At 43.8% G+C, this 19,043-nt stretch overlaps 1 protein-coding gene across 6 annotated transcripts in view; it reads left to right on the forward strand.

Moving 5' to 3' along the window:
• The window catches only part of SFMBT2 (Scm like with four mbt domains 2), a 254,395-nt gene that overhangs the window by 184,669 nt on the left and 50,683 nt on the right, over positions 1 to 19,043 (forward strand). For all 6 annotated transcript variants that reach the window (XM_021943027.2, XM_021943028.2, XM_009213935.4 and 3 more), the window contains 2 exons: positions 472 to 554; positions 7,543 to 7,669. In XM_021943027.2, coding sequence (XP_021798719.1) covers positions 472 to 554; positions 7,543 to 7,669 — 210 coding nt within the window. The remainder of the gene's footprint in view (positions 1 to 471; positions 555 to 7,542; positions 7,670 to 19,043) is intronic.

Below are 19,043 nucleotides of genomic sequence, written 5' to 3' on the forward strand. Positions count from 1 at the left end.
TGTTACTTTTTAAAAAGTCGTCCCTGGTACTGTTCCCCCCGCCCCGCCCAGTAAAATCTCATGTTTTCCATAAAGACACTGAAAAGTAAGCTCCCATGAACTCAGGCTTCCCATAAGGGAGATGTCATTGTCTATTTCTGCACAGTGAGTGGTGAGAGTGTGTTTTATGTCATATCCCGGCTCAGCTCTTCCCCCTTATGGCAAATTCCCCCACTGGTTGGCGCCGCCATAGGTAGTTCCACCCTTCCTCACCTGGCTTCAGATACCGTGTTATGGTAACGATGGTTTACCTGTGTTTAGTACTTTAATTTATCCAAAATATTTCATCGGAGCTTATGGAATCTGAAGTGCTGTTAGGCATCAAAGGACATTATCTTTCGGGGGCCTAAACTTACACCCCTTCTGATTTTGCTCATCTGTCTGGAATTTTGCTTAATGTACGCTGTTTTCTCTGTGTTTTTTCATTCCCAGGTTACTCTGGCCAGGACTTCGACTGGGCAGATTATCACAAGCAGCATGGGGCGCAGGAAGCTCCTCCCTTCTGCTTCAGAAATGTAAGAAGCTTCTCTCTTACCTAAGTTTTAAAAATCATAGATCTTGTTTACCATGAGTTTTATAACTTGCTTTGTATTGATGAAGCAAGGCTGGAGTATTACTGTGCACTGGAGAACTACAAAATGTCTGTAGTTTTTGGAAAGCTCTGCGTTCAGGTTGTGTATTTGCTAGGGTGATGCGGTCTGTGCTAACAAATTGACTAGTAAATGCACAGTTGCTGGAACGTGCTAAAAGGTGATGGCCAAGTCTCACTTATGGAAGAGTCCAGGGTTTTCCGGATTAATAGGTGGTTCTCATCTTGGTGAGTAACCTAGCCGGCAGAATGAAAAGAGATGAAGGAGAAGGTAGCACTAGTTCTAACTACTGCAGCCTGATAGCAGTGTATGTTACTGCTGTTTGCTTTCTACTGATGGGAGCTCATTGCTTAGCTGCACCATGTCACAGGTGAGGCCAGTAAGTGGGTCCTGCCTGGGCTTGCTGCCCAGCTGTGATTCTGGACTCTGGAGCGAAGAGGACACATTTTGGTGGACAGCTGGCCATCTGTGTCCCTGTTAGAGGAACACTTGCTGTGTAGCATCTTATCCATGAGCCCACTGATAGGAGATTGTTTGCTCCTGAGGCCTAGTCTTAAAATGCAGTCTTACTTATTTTGATGGCTTTAATGCTTTCTTTGATGTCCAGTAAGGTGCTAGTGACTTCTGTGCTTTGCTAACTTTAAGCAACTACCTGGTTCATACAGAGCTTATTGGAACATAGTAATAGGATTTTTGCATAAAGTAGCAATGAGTGTTTGTGCACGTGCGTATACTTACAGAGGTATTGGAGGTCATTTTATAAACTACAGTCATGCATTGCTTAATGATGGGGGTATGTTCTGAGAAGTGCATCATCAGTCCGCTTCATTGTTGTGTGAATGTCATAGAGTGTACCTTGTACCTACACAGGCCTAGATGGTATAGCCTGTGCTACATACAGCTTTGAGATCCATCCACGGCCTGGATGGTATAGCTTATACCGCATAGCCTAGGTTACGTGGTACAACCATATAATCACATGGGACCACCATTGTATACGCAGTTCGTCATTGACCGAAACGTCACCATGCAGTACGTGACTGTAGTTTACAAAATTATCAATAATTCTTCAACCCTAGGAACTATGAGTAGAGATATCAATTATCTCTGTTTTAAGAATTAGGCTTAAATGTATAGTCTACTGTGTTCAATGCGCTTTTAGTTAGGAGAGTTAATTTATGTTAAGACAAAAAGAGGATAGTCTCCTCTTAATTGAGGTCTGTAACGACAGTGCACAGCCCTGGCTGGTCAGAGACTTGTTTGCTGAGCATGTGCTCCTGGAGCTTGCCGGTTCATTGCTGCTGCACCTGTCTTTGCGCTCTAGACATAACGATATGAAAAATGAAGCGAGAAAGGGATGGCTGAATAGGGAGTTCAAAAGTGAGCTCAAGTCAACATCAGAGTTTGTAGGGTTCAGTACGTTGATGATTGGGTCAGTTGGTACCTGTAAATACAGAAGCACGTCAGCAGCAAGGTTGGAAATCAAGGATCCTTCTGTGATTGAATGACCTTGAGAAGCAGCTCAAATCTCAGCTGAGTTCTCCCCTTATCTAGGCTGCTTGGAGTCTGCCTGGCACCTGCATGATCCAGGGAACAGTAAAAAAATCTAGGCAGAATTTACACATAGAATTTGTGGTTCCCCAGGATTGCCACCAAATGATGTTGCCTTTGCACAAGAGCAGTTTCTCCGTATCTTGAAGAACTGAGTGGTGTGTGTTTAGGTGACAGGGCTGGCTGCATAACCATGCCCCCATGAGGACTGCAGCTGGTTAACTCTGAAAGCTTTGATGTCCTGTGCTGTCTTGACTTCTCATCATATTGATGTCGCAGTCACAGAATCTGCTGGCTTGTCTGCTTTCATTTAGGGTCGCAGAAACATCTTATAGCACCCTAAAACCCTTTTGAGATTGTGCTTTGTACCTGACAAGGTACAAAGAGAAATATTCTTTCCCCAAATCATTAACTTTTAGAAGAAAATCCTTCTCTCTCTCTTTCATTCTATATTTAAAGAGTGATTTCTTCTATGGCAACATAGTCCCACTGAAGCTTCTTTTTATCAGTCCTGTGTTCCCATTCGCAGCCAGGAGTTGTCCACATGGCTTTGAGTGGTAGAGTAAGTCACCACATTCCCAGGTGGCTTCTGAGCTTTCAGGATTTGGCCACCAAGTTGCTCTCTGTTTGGATGAATCTGCAGGCATGTTCCTTAGGAATGCCTTCATTTCTGGCACTCCATTTATGTAATAGAGAGGATTGTTGACGTATGCACTGCATTGGCGGTGCTTTGCTGAGTTTGTTAGCTTGCTACGAGTGCTTTTTAATGGAATGCATGTTACGACTTCATTTTTTAATCACACATCTCCTGTGTATTAGAGGAGAGCTAGTGTGGAATTGGATATGCGGAAGACATTTCCCCAGGGATGTTTAACAGAGGCTGTTATGAAAGGAATCGACACAGTAAAATGCTTGGTAAATAAACTCACAGGTAATAGTTTTGCTATTGATCCTTTATAAATTACCCTCAAGTGGTGGATTGAAATGAAAATAGGTTATGTGGTTGTAGCTTTCCCTTGTTAAGAAGGATAAATGCATTTTAACTTACTTAGAGGTTTTTCAAGCGGCCGACGGAATTGTATTTTCAGAAGGAAGTTCAATCCATAATAGCTGTGGGTGAGACCAGGTAACTTACAGAAACAAATAACCCACCTAGAAGATCTTTGCTTCCTATTTCCAAAGAAACGTAAAGGCATGGAGCCAGTTGATTTCTTAACATGCATTGGATCACTTTTTTTCAGGTTACATAAAGATATAATTGTATTTTTCAAATTAAGTTTTAGAAAAAGACATGTAAATGTGAATTACCTTGATTTCTTTCCATAAGTCAGAAAAAGAAGTAGTCTCTGTTCCTAACAGGAGCCTGTTTATCTCAGTATCCATAAGTATATAGACCTATAGTGTTGTAACATGGCTGATGATAATTTATAGTAGTTGGCAATTTGGGAAAATTTTATGTTTATTTTAAAATAATATTTTCAGTATTGGCTGAGTAAGCTCATACTGAACTGACCCTTCTGCATGTAGAGCAGCTCTAAGGTCTGGACACAGGACCAAAAACGACTATTTAAGGGTAGTGGAACGTGAACAAAAGCAGTCAGGAATACAGGAGACTGGAAGAAGGGAACAGCATGGGGGAATTGTCCCGTTTTTTTCAGACTTTTAGCCTGAGGGCAGCCACAGTTGACAACATGTGGGATAACTTAGAGAGTGATATAAAATTAATGGTCTCTCTGGCCTGATGAACCACATTACAAAATTTGGGCAACCACAGATCCTGGAAAGTGAGGGGAGACTCAGACAGTGGAAAACCAGGATTGGGAACCCCAGATTCTATGTGTAAATTCTGTCTAGGTTTTTGTGGTGATCCCTGAATCATGTAGGTGCCAGGAAGACTCCAAGCAGCCTGGGAGAGGTGAACTCAATTGAGATTTGAGCTGCTTCTCAAGAAACAGAGTCTGTAGTTTCAGTCCAACCAAGGTGATAACTTGCTAAAATAGAAAAGTCTACACTCTTGATAGGAATATAACATAATCCAGACTTGCCACAACATAACATTGAAAATATCCACTCTTTAATTCCCACATTGCTCAAGACAAATGGGAAAATCAGCCTCATTCCCAATAGAAAAGAAGAAATGGGAAAATCAGCCTCATTATCAGTAGAAAAGATAATCAGCATAGACTAAGCCAAGCATAGACTAAACCCATCATGACCCAGATGTTGGAATTAGCAGACAAGTATTTTCAAGCCCCTATTATAACTAACTGTGACGTAAAGCAGTGGTCCTTAAAGGGTGGGCCTGAGACCAGCAGCCTCAGTATCACCTGGGCACTTTTCAGAAATACACATTCTTTGGCTCCACCTCCAATCGACTGAATCAAAACTTTGGGGAGAAGCCCAGAAATTTATATTTTTAAAAGATTTTCAAGAGGATTCTGATCCTACAATTTAAGAACTGTAGATATAAAGGAAAATATTCTCTAATGAATGAAAATATAGGAAGTCCCAGAGAAGAAGTAGAAACTGTAAAAAAGAGAGATTCTAGAACCCAAAAATACAATATTTGAAATAAACAAATTTATTGGATTAGCTTAATCAGGAAGATAGAGGAAAGAGTCCATGACCTTGAAGACAGAAATTATTTTGTCTGTAAAACAGAAGAAGATGGACAGGGAAATGAAGGACAAATGGAATCTCAGGATCTGAGGGACAATTATCATGTAGAATTGAAGACCCAGAAGAGGTGGCTGAATAAGAATAAAAAAAGACATTTCACCAAAGAAGATGTATGGATGACAGAAAAACACGGGAAAGCATGCTCAGCATCAGTAGCCAGCAGGGCAAATGCAAGCTAACACCTCCATGAGACACTGCTAGATACCTATTACAATGGCTGGATTTGGAAAAACTGGCAATACCAGGTGCTGATGAGGATGTGTAGCAACTAAAACTCTCATACACTGGTCATAGGAATGCAAAATGCTGTAGTAACTTTGGCAAACATTTTGGCAGCTTCTTAGAAAGTTAAACATTCATTTACTATATAGTCTAGCAGCCCCATCTCTAGAGAAAGGCAAACTTAATGGCATGGGTTGAATTGTGCCTCCCCCAGATGCATATGTTCAAATCGTAACCCTCAATACCTCAGCATGTGAGTAGCTTTGGAGATACAGTTTTTAAAGAAGTGATTAAAATAAAATGAGGTCCTATGGGTGGACCCTCATCCAGTGTGACTGATGTCCTCATAAGAAAAGAGGGAGCCAGGCTCAGTGGTTCACACCTGTAATCCCAGCACTTTGGGAGGCCGAGGTGGGCAGATCACTTGATATCAGAAGTTCAAGATCAGCCTGGCCAACATGGTGAAATCCCAGCTCTACTAAAAATACAAAAAAAATTAGTTGGGCGTGGTGGGGCATTCCTATAGTCCCATCTACTCAGGATGCTGAGGCAGGATAATGGCTTGAACCCAGGAGGCAGAGGTTGCAGTGAGCCGAGATCATGCCACTGTACTCAAGCCTGGGTGACAAAATGAGACCCTGTCTAAAAAAAAAAAAAAGAAGATGAAGAAGATGGGGATTGAATCCCAGGCAGATCTTAATGGCTTGGCTAGTTTCTCCACCTGTAAAAATCAGGACACTCTTACTGCTGTTTGTGTTAGGTAATTAACAACCATAAAGCATACTGAAAGTAGAAACTGCTCCATACACACAGAGGCATGACCACATGAGGACACAGGGAGAAGACAACATCTGCAAGTCAAGGAGAGAGGCCTCCAAAGAAGCCAGCCCTGCTGACACCCTGATCTCTGACTTCCAGCCTCCAGGACCATGAGAAAATAAATTTTTGTTGCTTAAACTTCACAGTCTGTGGTATTTTGCCACAGCAACCTGAGCAGATTAATGTACTTATGTTTAGATGAAAAGTTGTACCAGAATGTTTACAGCAGATTTAATCACAATCACTGAAAACAACTCAAATGTCCTTTAACTGGTAAGTGGATAGATAAGCTACAGTGCATCTGTACAAACTACTCAGCAAGCAAGCAGGACAAACTTCCATTTCATGTAATAGCATGGATGAATCTCAATGTTTTATGCTAAGTGAAAGAAGCCAGACTCAAAAGGCTACAGATGGTGTGAGTCCATTTACATGACTTACAGAATAAAATGGGGATTCTGATCCTAAAGTTTAAGAACTATAGATATAAAGGAAAATTTTCTCATAATGAGAATATAAAGAAATATAAAGGAAATTATAAGAACAGAAAACAGGTTGGTGTTTGCCAGGAATTGAGTGCTTTGGAGGGACTGATTACCAAAGGACCCCAGTACAAGGGTATTTTGCGGGTGAAGGAATGGTTCTGTGTGTTGATTGTGGTTATAGCTGCATAATGAAAATGCGCTGGTCTCACAGCCCTACCCTCAGAGAACAGTATACCCAAAAGACTGAATTTTACTCTATGTAAAAATGTTTAAAGTGATTTTAAAAAGATAACAATAAACAAAAAGCAATAAATAATAGTGATAAACAAAATTAGCAATGAACAAAAAGAACAAAGGAAAATAAATATAATTTCAAGTAAACCCACAAGAATTCATCATCAAAAAGACCTACACTATTACGAAAAAAATCTTTTTTTTTTTTTCGTTTGAGACAGGGTCTCACTCTGTTGCCCAGGCTGGAGTGCAGTGGCAAGATCTCAGCTCACTGCAACCTCTGCCTCCCGGGTTCAAGTGAGTCTCCTGCCTCACCCTCCCAAGTAGCTGGGATTACAGGCGTGCGCCACCACGCTCAGCTAATTATTGTATTTTAGTAGAGTTGGAGTTTCATGTTAGCCAGACTGGTCTTGAACTCCTGACCTCAAGTGATCCACCTGCCTCAGCCTCCTAAAGTGCTGGGATTACGGGTGTGAGCCACCGCACCCGGCCTTTTACTATGAAAATTTCTAAAGGATATTCTTCCCATTTCCTTTAGAGGAAAATGATGCCGGATGGAAACTTCGTGTACCCACTTGAACTGTTATCAATGGGTATAGGAAGGTAGAGGAAATGGTGTGTGCTTCAGTGATCCCATAGAAGGAAGGGTGCATATGGAACTGGAAGGAGAATGAATTCATACTCTCACTCGTTTAACAAATATTATTAGGCACCTACTATGTGCTAGGCATCGTTCTAATTTCTGGGAAACAAAAATGAAGACCACCTGGTTCTTCATGAATGGTGGGAAGGACAAACACGTACGTGAGCCTGTCTTGTTGATGTGAGATGCATGTGCATGCATTTCTTTCTCTTTCTTCATCTGCCCAGCTTTGTCCTGCTGCGTCAGCACTGGTTCAGTGTTGGTCCCATTTCTCTTGCAGACATCGTTCAGTCGAGGTTTCACAAAGAACATGAAACTTGAAGCTGTGAACCCCAGGAATCCAGGAGAACTGTGTGTGGCCTCCGTTGTGAGTGTGAAGGGGCGGCTGATGTGGCTTCACCTGGAAGGTACGTACTCGCTGGGAGTAGCAGTCGCTGGGGGGATTGTAGAGTTTGTCGAAATGGCAACGTGTGGAGGAATGCAGCCCTTCTCAGAAGTCGCCTTAGTTCTTTTTCATTTAAACAGATCTTAAATTATTCCGGGTTCTTAAATAAGTGAAACTAATCAAATATGAATTTATTCAGAGGCTCTCATCTTAACTAATAATTTCATGCAATGAGATGCTGGCAAGATAATTATGTTTGGAACACAGTGGTCTTTTTACATCTATGATTAGAAAAGCAAATGTCACAATTAAATTAATGTGAGTCACTAAAACCGGGATTCCAGGTCTTGGTTATTATGAGGACAAAATTGTACATTTGTATTTTAATGTAGTAATATCCTTTAATTTGATGTAGATGTTCAGTTCCTCCTCAAAATAGTACCTGGAGGATGACTTTCTCCCCAAATGTCTAATAAACAGAATTTAGGCTTCTTTGTTCAGTGATGTTGAAACTACCCTTTATAGCTATAGCATATTTACAGGTATAAGAAAATTCACAGAATGCTGCATTTTGTGAACAGAATCCTGATCAGACTTTATATTTAAGTAGAAAACCATATTTTGCAGGTAGTGTGTTTTCAGTGAGAAATAATTATAATGGATTTGATCTCCAAGGTTTTCCCATCTTTCTGTGATTTATAATTCTTTGGATTTTTTTTTCATAGGATTTCATAATACTCAGTAGTTGTTTCAGGTATATATGCAAAAATGAATAGATATGAATAGTAAAACAAAGTTAGCTCTCCTAGTTCATAGTTTAAGTTAGCTCTCCTAGTTCATAGTTTAAGTTAGCTCTCCTAGTTCATAGTTTAAATCTTACGACTTACTCAATATCACGCTTGGAATAAAAAGTTTAGAAGGAAAATCATAGAATTGATACTAAGATCTCCATTTTTATTTCCTCACTATGAATCTATAAAATGCCTGCCAAGGTCTTAGGCCTACAATCTCATACATATTGTAGTACAAGGAATTGGAAATGTGGAAAGCAGTCGTTGTGGCTGACATCATTGTGTTGCCAATTCCCAGAAAATTGTTTAAAATGTTACTGAAGTTTAGGGTTCCAAAATCAATGTGAAGTACATGGAGATTCCCAAGAAGTTGATTGCTTAGTGGGTTTTCGAGTAGAACGACCTCTGTCTGGAGTTAACGAAAGTGTAGACACAGGCAACGTGGTAACACGTCTGTAGCTTACAAGAGTAGAACATGGCTTTATTTTCACAGCTCCACCTAGAGTTGGGTGAACCGCTCTTGGAGAAGCAAGATTCCTTCTGTACTTCGTAATGACTAAATTTAACTTGCTATGTAACACTATGCTGAGCCATCTTCATGAGATCGGACTCTTGTTTGCATTATTAATTTGAAAACAAAAATGGTCAAGTTAAAAGCCCATGTTTTATCCTTATTACTTAGCACATTATGGTTAAAATTCTTTGGCAGTCATTATTTATTGAGCAGTTTCTACTTTCCGCATGCTTTATGGCTGTTAATTACCTAACACAAACAGCAGTAAGAGCGCCCTGATTTTTATAGGTGGAGAAGCTAGCTAAGCCATTAAGATCCGCCTGAGGTTCAGTTCCATTGCTCTTGACATTTTCTCTGTTGCTTCATTCACCAGACCCTACGGCTTCCCACGTCTTAAAAAAGAGTGATGGACAACATTTAGTGTATCTGTAATATTTTGGGCAGTGTTTTCTTCTTTGGCCTGTTCTCTTTGAATACAGATTTTTGATTTTCTCGCAAAGAACTAGAAGTCAGCTCATGTCAGATCTTTTCCTTATTCCCCGGCGTGTTTTCACTGGGTAGTAATGGAAACTAGTTAGTGTTAGGAAACACATCAGAAAATATACATTGACCGTTTTTCCAGACCTGATTCGTTGTTCTAAAAAGTGTTTGTAGCCAGGTGCGGTGGCTCACGCCTGTAATCCCAACACTTTGGGAGACCGAGGCGGGTGGACCACGAGGTTGGGAGATCGAGACCATCCTGGCTAACACGGTGAAACCCCGTCTTTACTAAAAATACAAAAAAAAAATTAGCCAGGCGTGGTGGCGGGCGCCTGTAGTCCCAGCTACTCGGGAGGCTGAGGCAGCAGAATGGTGCGAACCCGGGAGGCGGAGCTTGCAGTGAGCCGAGATTGTGCCGCTGCATCCCAGCCTGGGCGACAGAGCCAGACTCCGTCTCAAAAAAAAAAAAAAAAAAAAAAAAAAAGAAGGGTTTGTAAACAGTCTGTTGAGTATTGTCTGTTGCATAGGATATTACCTGTAGTTGTTACTCAAAATCATACATCTTTTTCATCACTTACAAAAGATATGGCACACAAATAAAGTAAAATTCCAGTCAGTTCCTGGGTCTTGCTTGAATTGTTTTGGTTCCGGTTTTGATTTTGGCTCTTACTGAGCTCCGACCTTTCAAAGTGACAGCTTAATGGCACTTAGCTCTCGTTATTTCAGTTTTATCTATCTGATGTTTCCTTTCCTCCATGTTGGGGATAAAATGATGGAGATTCATCATGGTCACTTTGTGGCTGTTAAATTTTTTTATCTAATGATGATTATTCCGATTATAGGCCATTTATTTGACACTTTAAATTTATAAAGTACTTTGTAGCAATTTTATTCGTTATTTTCATGCATTAAATTGATTTGAAGTCTTTTCAACACTAGACTGATTGACCACTTTTAGGTAATTAAAATGATTCTTTCTAGTTAATATCTGACTTCCCTTGAAGTTGATTCATTCTTTGCATGTCTCTAAAGGGGCTGTTGTTGAAGAGGGAGCAATGAATAAAATATATGAGATTAATGTAATATCATTTTAAGTGCATATTTGAAAAGAATCTTAAGCTCTCAGAAACCACGGGTAGTTAGCAAGGATGATTGATGATGATGGGACCAGTGTTCCAGAAAGGAGGCCGTGCCTTCTCCTAGGTCAGTGTTCTGCTGCAGGTCATCATGCCTGTAACTGTGAATATTGTTCATATAATACAAGTTACTTTCAGTCTCAGGTCTCCAGTATTGTGGCCGCACACACTGGCTCCCACACTCACAGCTCTGCTTTTCCACAAACTAAGTGACTTTCTATTCATTTCCAGTCCTTTTTTTTTATGGGCCAAATACATTGGTCCAGCAGTTCTGTGTGCTGTCCTAGCTCTTTAGCCCAGAAGAAGGTTCGCATGCCTGCGTTGTCTTCCTTAGCGTCGTTTTTGGAGTCTTCTTTCTCAGAATTATTTTTCCTGGACACCTGGCTAAATATATATACATGCACCACTTACATTGCACTTCAAATGAGACCTGGTAGATTTCTAGCTCATGTTTAGCAAGTAATGCAACAGATTGACAAGAACTTTTGGGTGGTTTCATTGAGATATTTTATTGAAAAAAATTTTCATCTTTAAAAATGGTTTTAAAATATATGTAACATCAAATTAACCACTTCAGTCATTGTAAATTATGCAGTTCAGTGGCCTAAAGTCTATTTGCCCTGTTATATACCCATCACCACCATCCATCTCTGGAACATTTTTAATCTTGCAAAACTGAAACTCTCTCCCCATTAAAGTCTGCCTTCCCTCCTTAGCCCCTGACCAGCACCATCCTCCTTCCGGTCTCTATGAAGTTGATGATGACTTCAGGTACCTCACATGAGTCAAATCATGCTGGATTTGTCTGAAAATGGCCTTTTACAAGATTTATTATCAATCGTAATGCTTTATGTTTATCTAATTTCATCATAATTTGCCATACTGTCTTTTTGGTCCTCATAGACCTGGCCACCTATTGGCAAGAATATTAAGATGTAGGTGGCTTGTGGTTAATGGAGGACTGAAGAGTTAGTTGATAGAGGGGCTGGTCCTGCTTCCTTGGCTTCCTTGGAAGTGTCCCCAGGGACACATTAAAAGGACTAGGGACACAGAGGAGGAAGAACAGGTTTGGAAGGAGACAGTTTTGAAGAGCGACAGTTGCATTTTAAGATACGGATGGAGATCCCAGCTGAGGAGGCATAGGAAGTGGCAGGAATTTTGACACTGAGGCCCTCATCAGAGGCTACAAGATGTGTGGGGATGGTGACCACAAACTTTGCTTAAATGAGGAGACTTTTAGAAGCAAACGGGGCACTAGCCAGCTGGGGCACTGGCGAGGAGGGACAGCAGGCTAGCTCGGTAGTCACATGAGTCACTGTATTAGTCCGTTTTCATGCTGCTGATAAAGACATACTCAAGACTGGTGAGAAAAATAGGTTTAATGGAGTCACAGTTCCACATGGCTGGACAGGCCTCACAGTCATGGCGGAAGCTGAAAATCACGCCTTACATGGCGGCGGCAGGAAAGAATGAGGCCAAGCGAAAAGGGAAACCCCTTCTAAAACCATCAGATCTTGTGAGACGTATTCACTACCACAAGATCAGTATGGGCGGGCTGCCCCCATGATTCAGTGATCTCCCAGCAGGCCCCTCCCACACCACATGGGAATTTGGGGAGCTATAATTCAAGGTGAGATTTGGGTGGGGACACTCCAAACCATATCAGTCACCATGATCTGGGGTCTGCGATGGGAGCGGGGTCAGCTGCAGTCATGGCGATTTGGAGCCAGGCAGTGCCAGGTGTGAACGCAGGCCCCTGGTGACCCTGTGGCCTTAAGCACATTACTTAAGCCCTGGTTTCCCCATTTCTAAAATGGCAATCATGGTATTACTTATGGCAGGGGCTTAGTTTGCATTAAAGCAGTTAGCAGAGTTTCCAGGAAGAATTTACCAGTAGAGAAAATAAAGAGGAAATTCTCAGGAGCCAGAGAGAGACTCTGTGATGGACCTGGTTCCCTGGAATGTGCTCAAGTCTTAGGCACTGAGCTGCTCCTGGTGGCTGGGATGAACAGACAATCCCACAGGGGTCTATACCGCCCAGCGAGTTTGTCTGCTGTGTTTGATGCATGGAGTGGGGGTGGGGGACATCCCTAGTAGACTCTCAAGCCGAACAGAGCAGGAAGGGAGGAGGGAAGCAGGTCAGGCCCTTTATATGTCTATGAAGTTGAGTCAGACATCGGCCAGCCGCCCTCTGGCACCTGCAGCAGACTTTCTTCCCTGCAGGGTTCTGTGCTGCCTCTGCCGGGCCCTGCCTCCATGGGTATGAGCCGTGCAGGTGAACCCAGGGTCCAATTGCCTAGGGAGGGATTCCAGTGCTTGGTTTAGCAGAGCAGTGCCCTGGAGCCCCCATGTACTTGGTTGGATAAAACAACCTCTGATTGCAACATTCATTAATCTATGGAGATCACCTAAAACAGGTTCAAGACCATAGGAAACACTTGGAAGATGTTCTGTATATTTTTGTGTTGTTTTGAGACAAGGTCTTGCTCTGTCGCCCAGACTGGAGTGCGGTGGTGCGATCACAGCTCACTGCAGCCTCAAACTCTTCAAATGATCCTTCCACCTCAGCCTCTTGAGTAGCTGTGATTTCAGGCACGTGTCACCACACCTGACTAGTTTCTTTTGTGTTTTTAGTAGAGATGGGGGTCCCAGTCTGTTGCCCAGGGTGGTCTCAAACTCCTGGGCTCAAGTGATCTGCCCACCTTGGCCTCCCAAAGTGCTGGGATTACAGGTGTGAGCCACCATGCCCAGCCTGTTTTCTCTGTTTTTGTCCTCATCATGATTCATACACTTCTCCTTCTATTTAGAAGGAATGTGATCAGCCCTCTCTTTCCCAGTGCTATTTTAGCCTTTTAGTTGAGGCAGAAATGCCTTTCATGTCACAAGAGTTAGGAAGACAAGCAGATTTCCTTACTTCTAAGTTATTTCGCTCTTTCAGTTATTACCGCTGCAGAAATTGTTGAAGAGAGCTTTAGAATGCGAATAACAAAACCCAGTTTTGAATTGGGGAGCCCCGTTATAAATTAAAACAGGCAGGGAATCTGTGTTTAGTGTTTTTGTGCTTTGAATGGGTGGAAAAAATAAATAATGACAAAACACACCCTACAGGTATCAAGCTAGGAATCTGTGCTGTGTACAACTTTGGACAGTAAGATTTTGGAGTTCAGGAATTGCCTCCTTGTACCATGAACTTCACATTCCACACTGACAAGCACAGCACTTACGTGCAAGGCAGGTCCGGTACGTGTGCAGTTACTGATTTCCGCAAGTGTGTTTGGGGAGCAGTGTGGGGATCCCATAAGTCTGTAGAATTTCCTCATAGGTATTTAAACACAAGAAGCAGTGGTAGCTCAGGAATAAATCTAATCTCTCCTTTGCTCATCTTAAGAAATGCATCACTCTGGAATTATCTGATGGCGTCTTCCCATTTATCTGACTGGGTCTCAGCCCGTTGGTGGAGGTGGGATGGTTCTCTGAACTCATGCTGTTACACTGGCCTTTCCTTCTCCACTTGCTTCATTTGTACCCAGCCTCCAAGGCAGGGACACAGCACAGCAACCCGCAGGGGAAGTTCCCCAACCTGGCAGGGCCACTGCCCTCTCTTCACCTGCTACAGTGGCTTGTGTTCATAGGAGTGGTGGCCGGAAGATGCTGGACGTTTTCTCAACCTTTTGTTAAGAGGGATCGCGTATATTCTCCATCTCCTGCTTTGGTTGGTTGTTTCTTGCTTTTTACTCGTGATGTTTTATTTTTAGTATGTTTCTACCACCCTTGGTGACTTCTGTGTCTGGACATTCCCACTCCTTTCCTCGTGGCAGTGCTTGTCCTTCCTCGGTTGCTCCTCTGTCTCCTCCATCTTCTGCGAAGTCCTGGGGTGGCAGGGCTCCCTTCCCACCCTCAGCTCCTCCCCAGATGACTTTTCTTGGCCTGTCCTTCACTCTGCTTTTTTCCGATGTGGAGGTTAGAGTCCCCCCAGTCCTGCTTTTCAGCCATCTGTGCCCAGCATGGCCTTGTCTTTCTCTGTGGCTTTGGATGGTCATGCTGTGCACACGGATCTGAGCGCCCGCGCCCATGGCATCACACACGGATCTGAGCGCCCGCGCCCATGGCATCACACACGGATCTGAGCGCCCGCGCCCGTGGCGTCACACGCGGATCTGAGCGCCCGCGCCCGTGGCATCACACTCACAACTCCCTTTCCATCCCTGCAAAACATCTCCACGTGGCAGCAGCGTTTCCAGAACAGAACTCACTGGCAGAACCAGCAGAACCCCTCTCTGCTCTTCTCCGTGAGCGTCCTGCCTGACGAATGACGCCGTTATTCACCCAGGTCGGAAGCCACGGCGTCCTCAAAGTTAGAAACTCTACAGTAATTCCTGCCGTCCCACCGCCCCCCACAACCCATGAGTCACTTCAGTCCAGGCCTCCGCCTGGCCTCTTCCGGCCCCCACATTGCACTCAGGCCCTCCTCCCTGGCTCTGTGATTTCAGCGCCTCCTACCTGCTCTCTCTGCCCTCTTCACGGGGCTTTGAGGTTATTTCTGTAAAATACAGGCATTGCCTTCCTCCGAATACACAGTAGGTCTGTGTTTCTTTTTTTTTTTTTTTTAATTTTTTAATTTTACTTTAAGTTCTGGGATCCATGTGCAGAACGTGCAGGTTTGTTACATAGGTATACATGTGCCATGGTGGTTTGCTGCACCTGTCAACCCGTCATCTAGGTTTTAAGTCCCGCATGTATTAAGTATTTGTCCTAATGCTCTCCCTTCCGTTACCCCTACCCCCTGACAGACCCCAGTGTGTGATGTTCCCCTCCCTGTGTCCATGTGTTCTCATTGTTCAACTCCCACTTATGAGTGAGAACATGCAGTGTTTGGTTTTCTGTTCCTGTGTTAGTTTGCTGAGGATGATGGTTTCCAGCTTCATCCATGTCCCTGCAAAGGGCATGAACTCATTCTTTTTTATGGCTGCATAGTATTCCATGGTGTATATGTGCCATGGTTTCTTTATCCAGTCTATCACTGATAGGCATTTGGCTTGGTTCCAAGTCTTTGCTATCAAGTAGAGACTAAATTCCATAACATGCCACTCAGCAACCCATCCTCTGTAGGCACATATGCATCCAGGATGTGTGAACTTGGCACTTTCTGAGTGTAAAATCTTTTTTATTTGTACAGCTGTATAAAAGAGCTAGTGATAGAGTCTCTTATAGGATGGTGGCGAGTGGATGAACATCGATAGAGTGTAAGAGTCACAGTTAGCTCGTAGTAGTCGTTGCTCAGTAAATGGAGATTGCTGGTATTATTATTAGGCAGCACTTTTCTCTTCACATTTGCCACCTGCAGGAGCCTGTGATCCAGCCAAAAGGAGCACTCGTGTCTGCAAGCCTCCTGATTTGGTTATTGGTGCTGGGCACCGTTGCACAGGGCTCTGCTCCTCTCCGTGCGCCTGACAAAAAGTACCATGTTTTTACAGACAGTCCTGTGCACTTTGCTCGCTCAACATTTGCTGAGTAGATATGAGGAAGAAATAAAATGTGTATTCCTGAACGAAATAGCGATTTAAGATACAGCAGTCCGTTAAGAACTGCTGTTTGGCCAACCGAGTTTGGGGACAGTGAGATCTTTTATGCTGGAAGCTAAAATTCAGAAACTCCTTGACAGGTTTGGCTCTATGACTGATGACCGAGTTCCAGCAAACTGCCCTCCACATCCAAGTCAACGGGGTCCTATTAGCATGCACATTTCTCCCAGACCTGGTGCCTCCGAGTCCCGTAGCAGTGTCTCTGGGAATCTGCATTTGCAAAGTCTCCCTCCGCAGATGTTTCTCATGCAGCCTAGAGTTGGTAAAGCACTCCAGTAGGTCAGATGGGGAAGGCATGGTGTGGTTCAGAGAAACCGGTCTGAGCCCACCTGGTATGTTTAGGAGACCAGCTGCAGAGCACAGCCCTTAAATTTTTCCGTAACTGGCAAAAAGGTCAGGTGGTTCATATGCATTTTGGAGATCCTTGCAAAACTGAAACAAGGGAACATGTAAATGTGAAAATAATTACATTTCAAGCCAGGGTGGGTGGTTTTAAAACCTTAAAAAAGAAGAAGCATGGCCTGTATGAAACCTTAGTGGGAGAAGCTGCTTCAGCGGCTGAGAATACAGGAACAGTATTTTCCAAGCAGTTGGAGCAGGCGACCCGCAGGAGCTGTCTCGGGGAAGAGGCGTTTAACCCCGCTGCATGTGTTTGTTTGGAAGGCTGGTGCTCTGTTAGGTGTTGGAGGCCAGCAGCAGGACTGGCTCTGGCTGTCGTAAGTCTGTTGGGAATGATTTGGGAAGACTGTTGACCAGAGGCCGGGGAATCGCCTCTCCAGAAGGCTCTGCAGCAGGAACCACAGCAAAGTTCAGGTTTTCCAGCTGCGCCTGTGATGCTTGTGACTTCCCGGTGAGCACGTTCTCACTGAAGGGGTCCCGAACCTGCCCTCATCTGCCTGCAGGTCCGGGGTTGACCTGGCTTCTCCTGTAGCAGCAGGCAACAGCTACTACATGGTGGGAATTCTGCAAAAACTGTATGGGGCCCTAGCCGGAGGGAGACAGATGCTAGACACACACCCACCCAGAAATAAAAACGAGGAAGGAAAAAGATAGCCGCCTACCCCAGGTGCTCTCTAAGGCTCTGGAGCTGGACTGCCCAGGTTTAAATCCTTCAGCTGCCACTTACCGGCTGCTTGATTTCTTCCTGCGCCTCAGTTTACTGATCTCTGAAATGGGGATGAAAACACCCCCTGTCTCTTAGGGTTGTTGTGAGGATTGAACGCTTGGACTGGAGTAAGCACTGTGTTTACTACTGTGTGGGTCTCTCTCCTCTCTTTCCTCGCCCACCACCCTCTCCCCACATAGCTGTCTAATCCCATTTCTGTTGTTTCCTTCAGCCTGTTTCCTATGATACCTTGATCCCGCCTACCATTTTTTTTTTTGTTTTTGTTTTCCCAGGCCTTCAGCTCCAGAGCTGACCCAGGGAGGATCTGCACACTGGGCTTCTTGATAGGCATCTTTTAAGGGAACAGGCCCAGAGGGCAGGTGGGGCTTCCAGCATCCAGGTCTTGCTTGTGGACACTCACACCAGCTTTGCGTTCTGCTGGTGTTTTGCCTATTGATCTCACACTAGAGCCTGTCAGCATTTGCCGAGCCCTTTAACTTTCAGTAGGGACATTTCTTAGGCAAGGTGTTCCCTTAAATGCTTCTTTTCCTTCTTATTCCAGCCTTTAACTGAGCGGAAGCAGTTGTTCTGATTTTCTTCCTGAAGGAGGAGGAATGCATTTGCCTCCTCGCGGTGGGCTTGTAGCCTCCCTCGCCCTGGGTCCCTCTTACCTCTGCAGCCCTGTGGCATCTCTCACCACAAGCTCATGCATGCTCGTGCTTTCTCCTATGACTCGCTGGAAGTGAAGTAATCACATAATTTTAGGAGTCTGATAGAATTGTGTTCCTAGGAAGACACACAGGTGTCCTCCCAAGCCATAAGCATCTCCTTTTTCATCCCAGGGCTCTGGGTAGCGTAGGTCACTGTCTCAATTACAGTCCCCTGTGTCATCGGCTGGGTGGAGCCGGGGTGCGGTTGCAGTGAGAGCGGCAGGTGGACCTCTGCATTCTGCTGAACCGGGGACAAGGGGGTAGCAAGCTGCAGAACTCTTTTAAGGTTCCAAAGAGATTCTCAGAAATCTGTGTTCTTATGAATTTAGTGTGTGAGTACGGAAAGTCTTTGTTCTCTTAGAAAGCGAAATGTTGATTGCTGTTTAGTTTTGTTTTCCTTTATGATAATTGGCTCCTCATTAATCTGACCTCTGCGGCAATACCGTATTTATGTGTGAGAGTCCTGCTTTCTTCTCCGGGTATCTTTGATTGTGTTGTTACAATGGTGGTGATTGCGGAGGCCTTGGTTGTAAAATAGGGAACTCATTCACAAAGGCCAAAAAATCATAAAGGTGTATCCTGGGTCAGATTCTCCCTCCAGTCCTGTGCCCCCGGCCTCCAGCCACCTGGTTCCTTTCCCTGTGGATGCCCACTGGGTTAGCATTTTGCATTTCCTTCCAGATTTATGCACATACGAATATATGTTATCTCCCGCTTTTAAACAGATGGTAGCTTACTATATATGCACAGTGTTCAGCATCCTGCGTTTTATACTCGGCAATGCATCTTGCAGATCTGTGTGTATGAGTATATTAAGAGGTGTCTGATTCTTTTTTATAGCTGCAGAATATTCCCTCACATGGATGTACCCAGATTTACTTAAGTGCTTTCCCATAGATGGGGAATTCAGCTTCCTCATGGTCTTTGAGACGAAGGTTCTGGATAAAAATAAACAAGTAGAATCCATGCTGACCGGATGCAGCTTAGGCAAAGTCGAGAGACTGAGCATGATCTTGTGTTGTATGTTGGGGATTTTTCGCTTGATCTTAGCCAAAAGGCCGAGAAGCGACGCGTCAGG

Source organism: Papio anubis, chromosome 11, assembly GCF_008728515.1.
Source record: "Papio anubis isolate 15944 chromosome 11, Panubis1.0, whole genome shotgun sequence".
Taxonomy (NCBI): domain Eukaryota; kingdom Metazoa; phylum Chordata; class Mammalia; order Primates; family Cercopithecidae; genus Papio; species Papio anubis.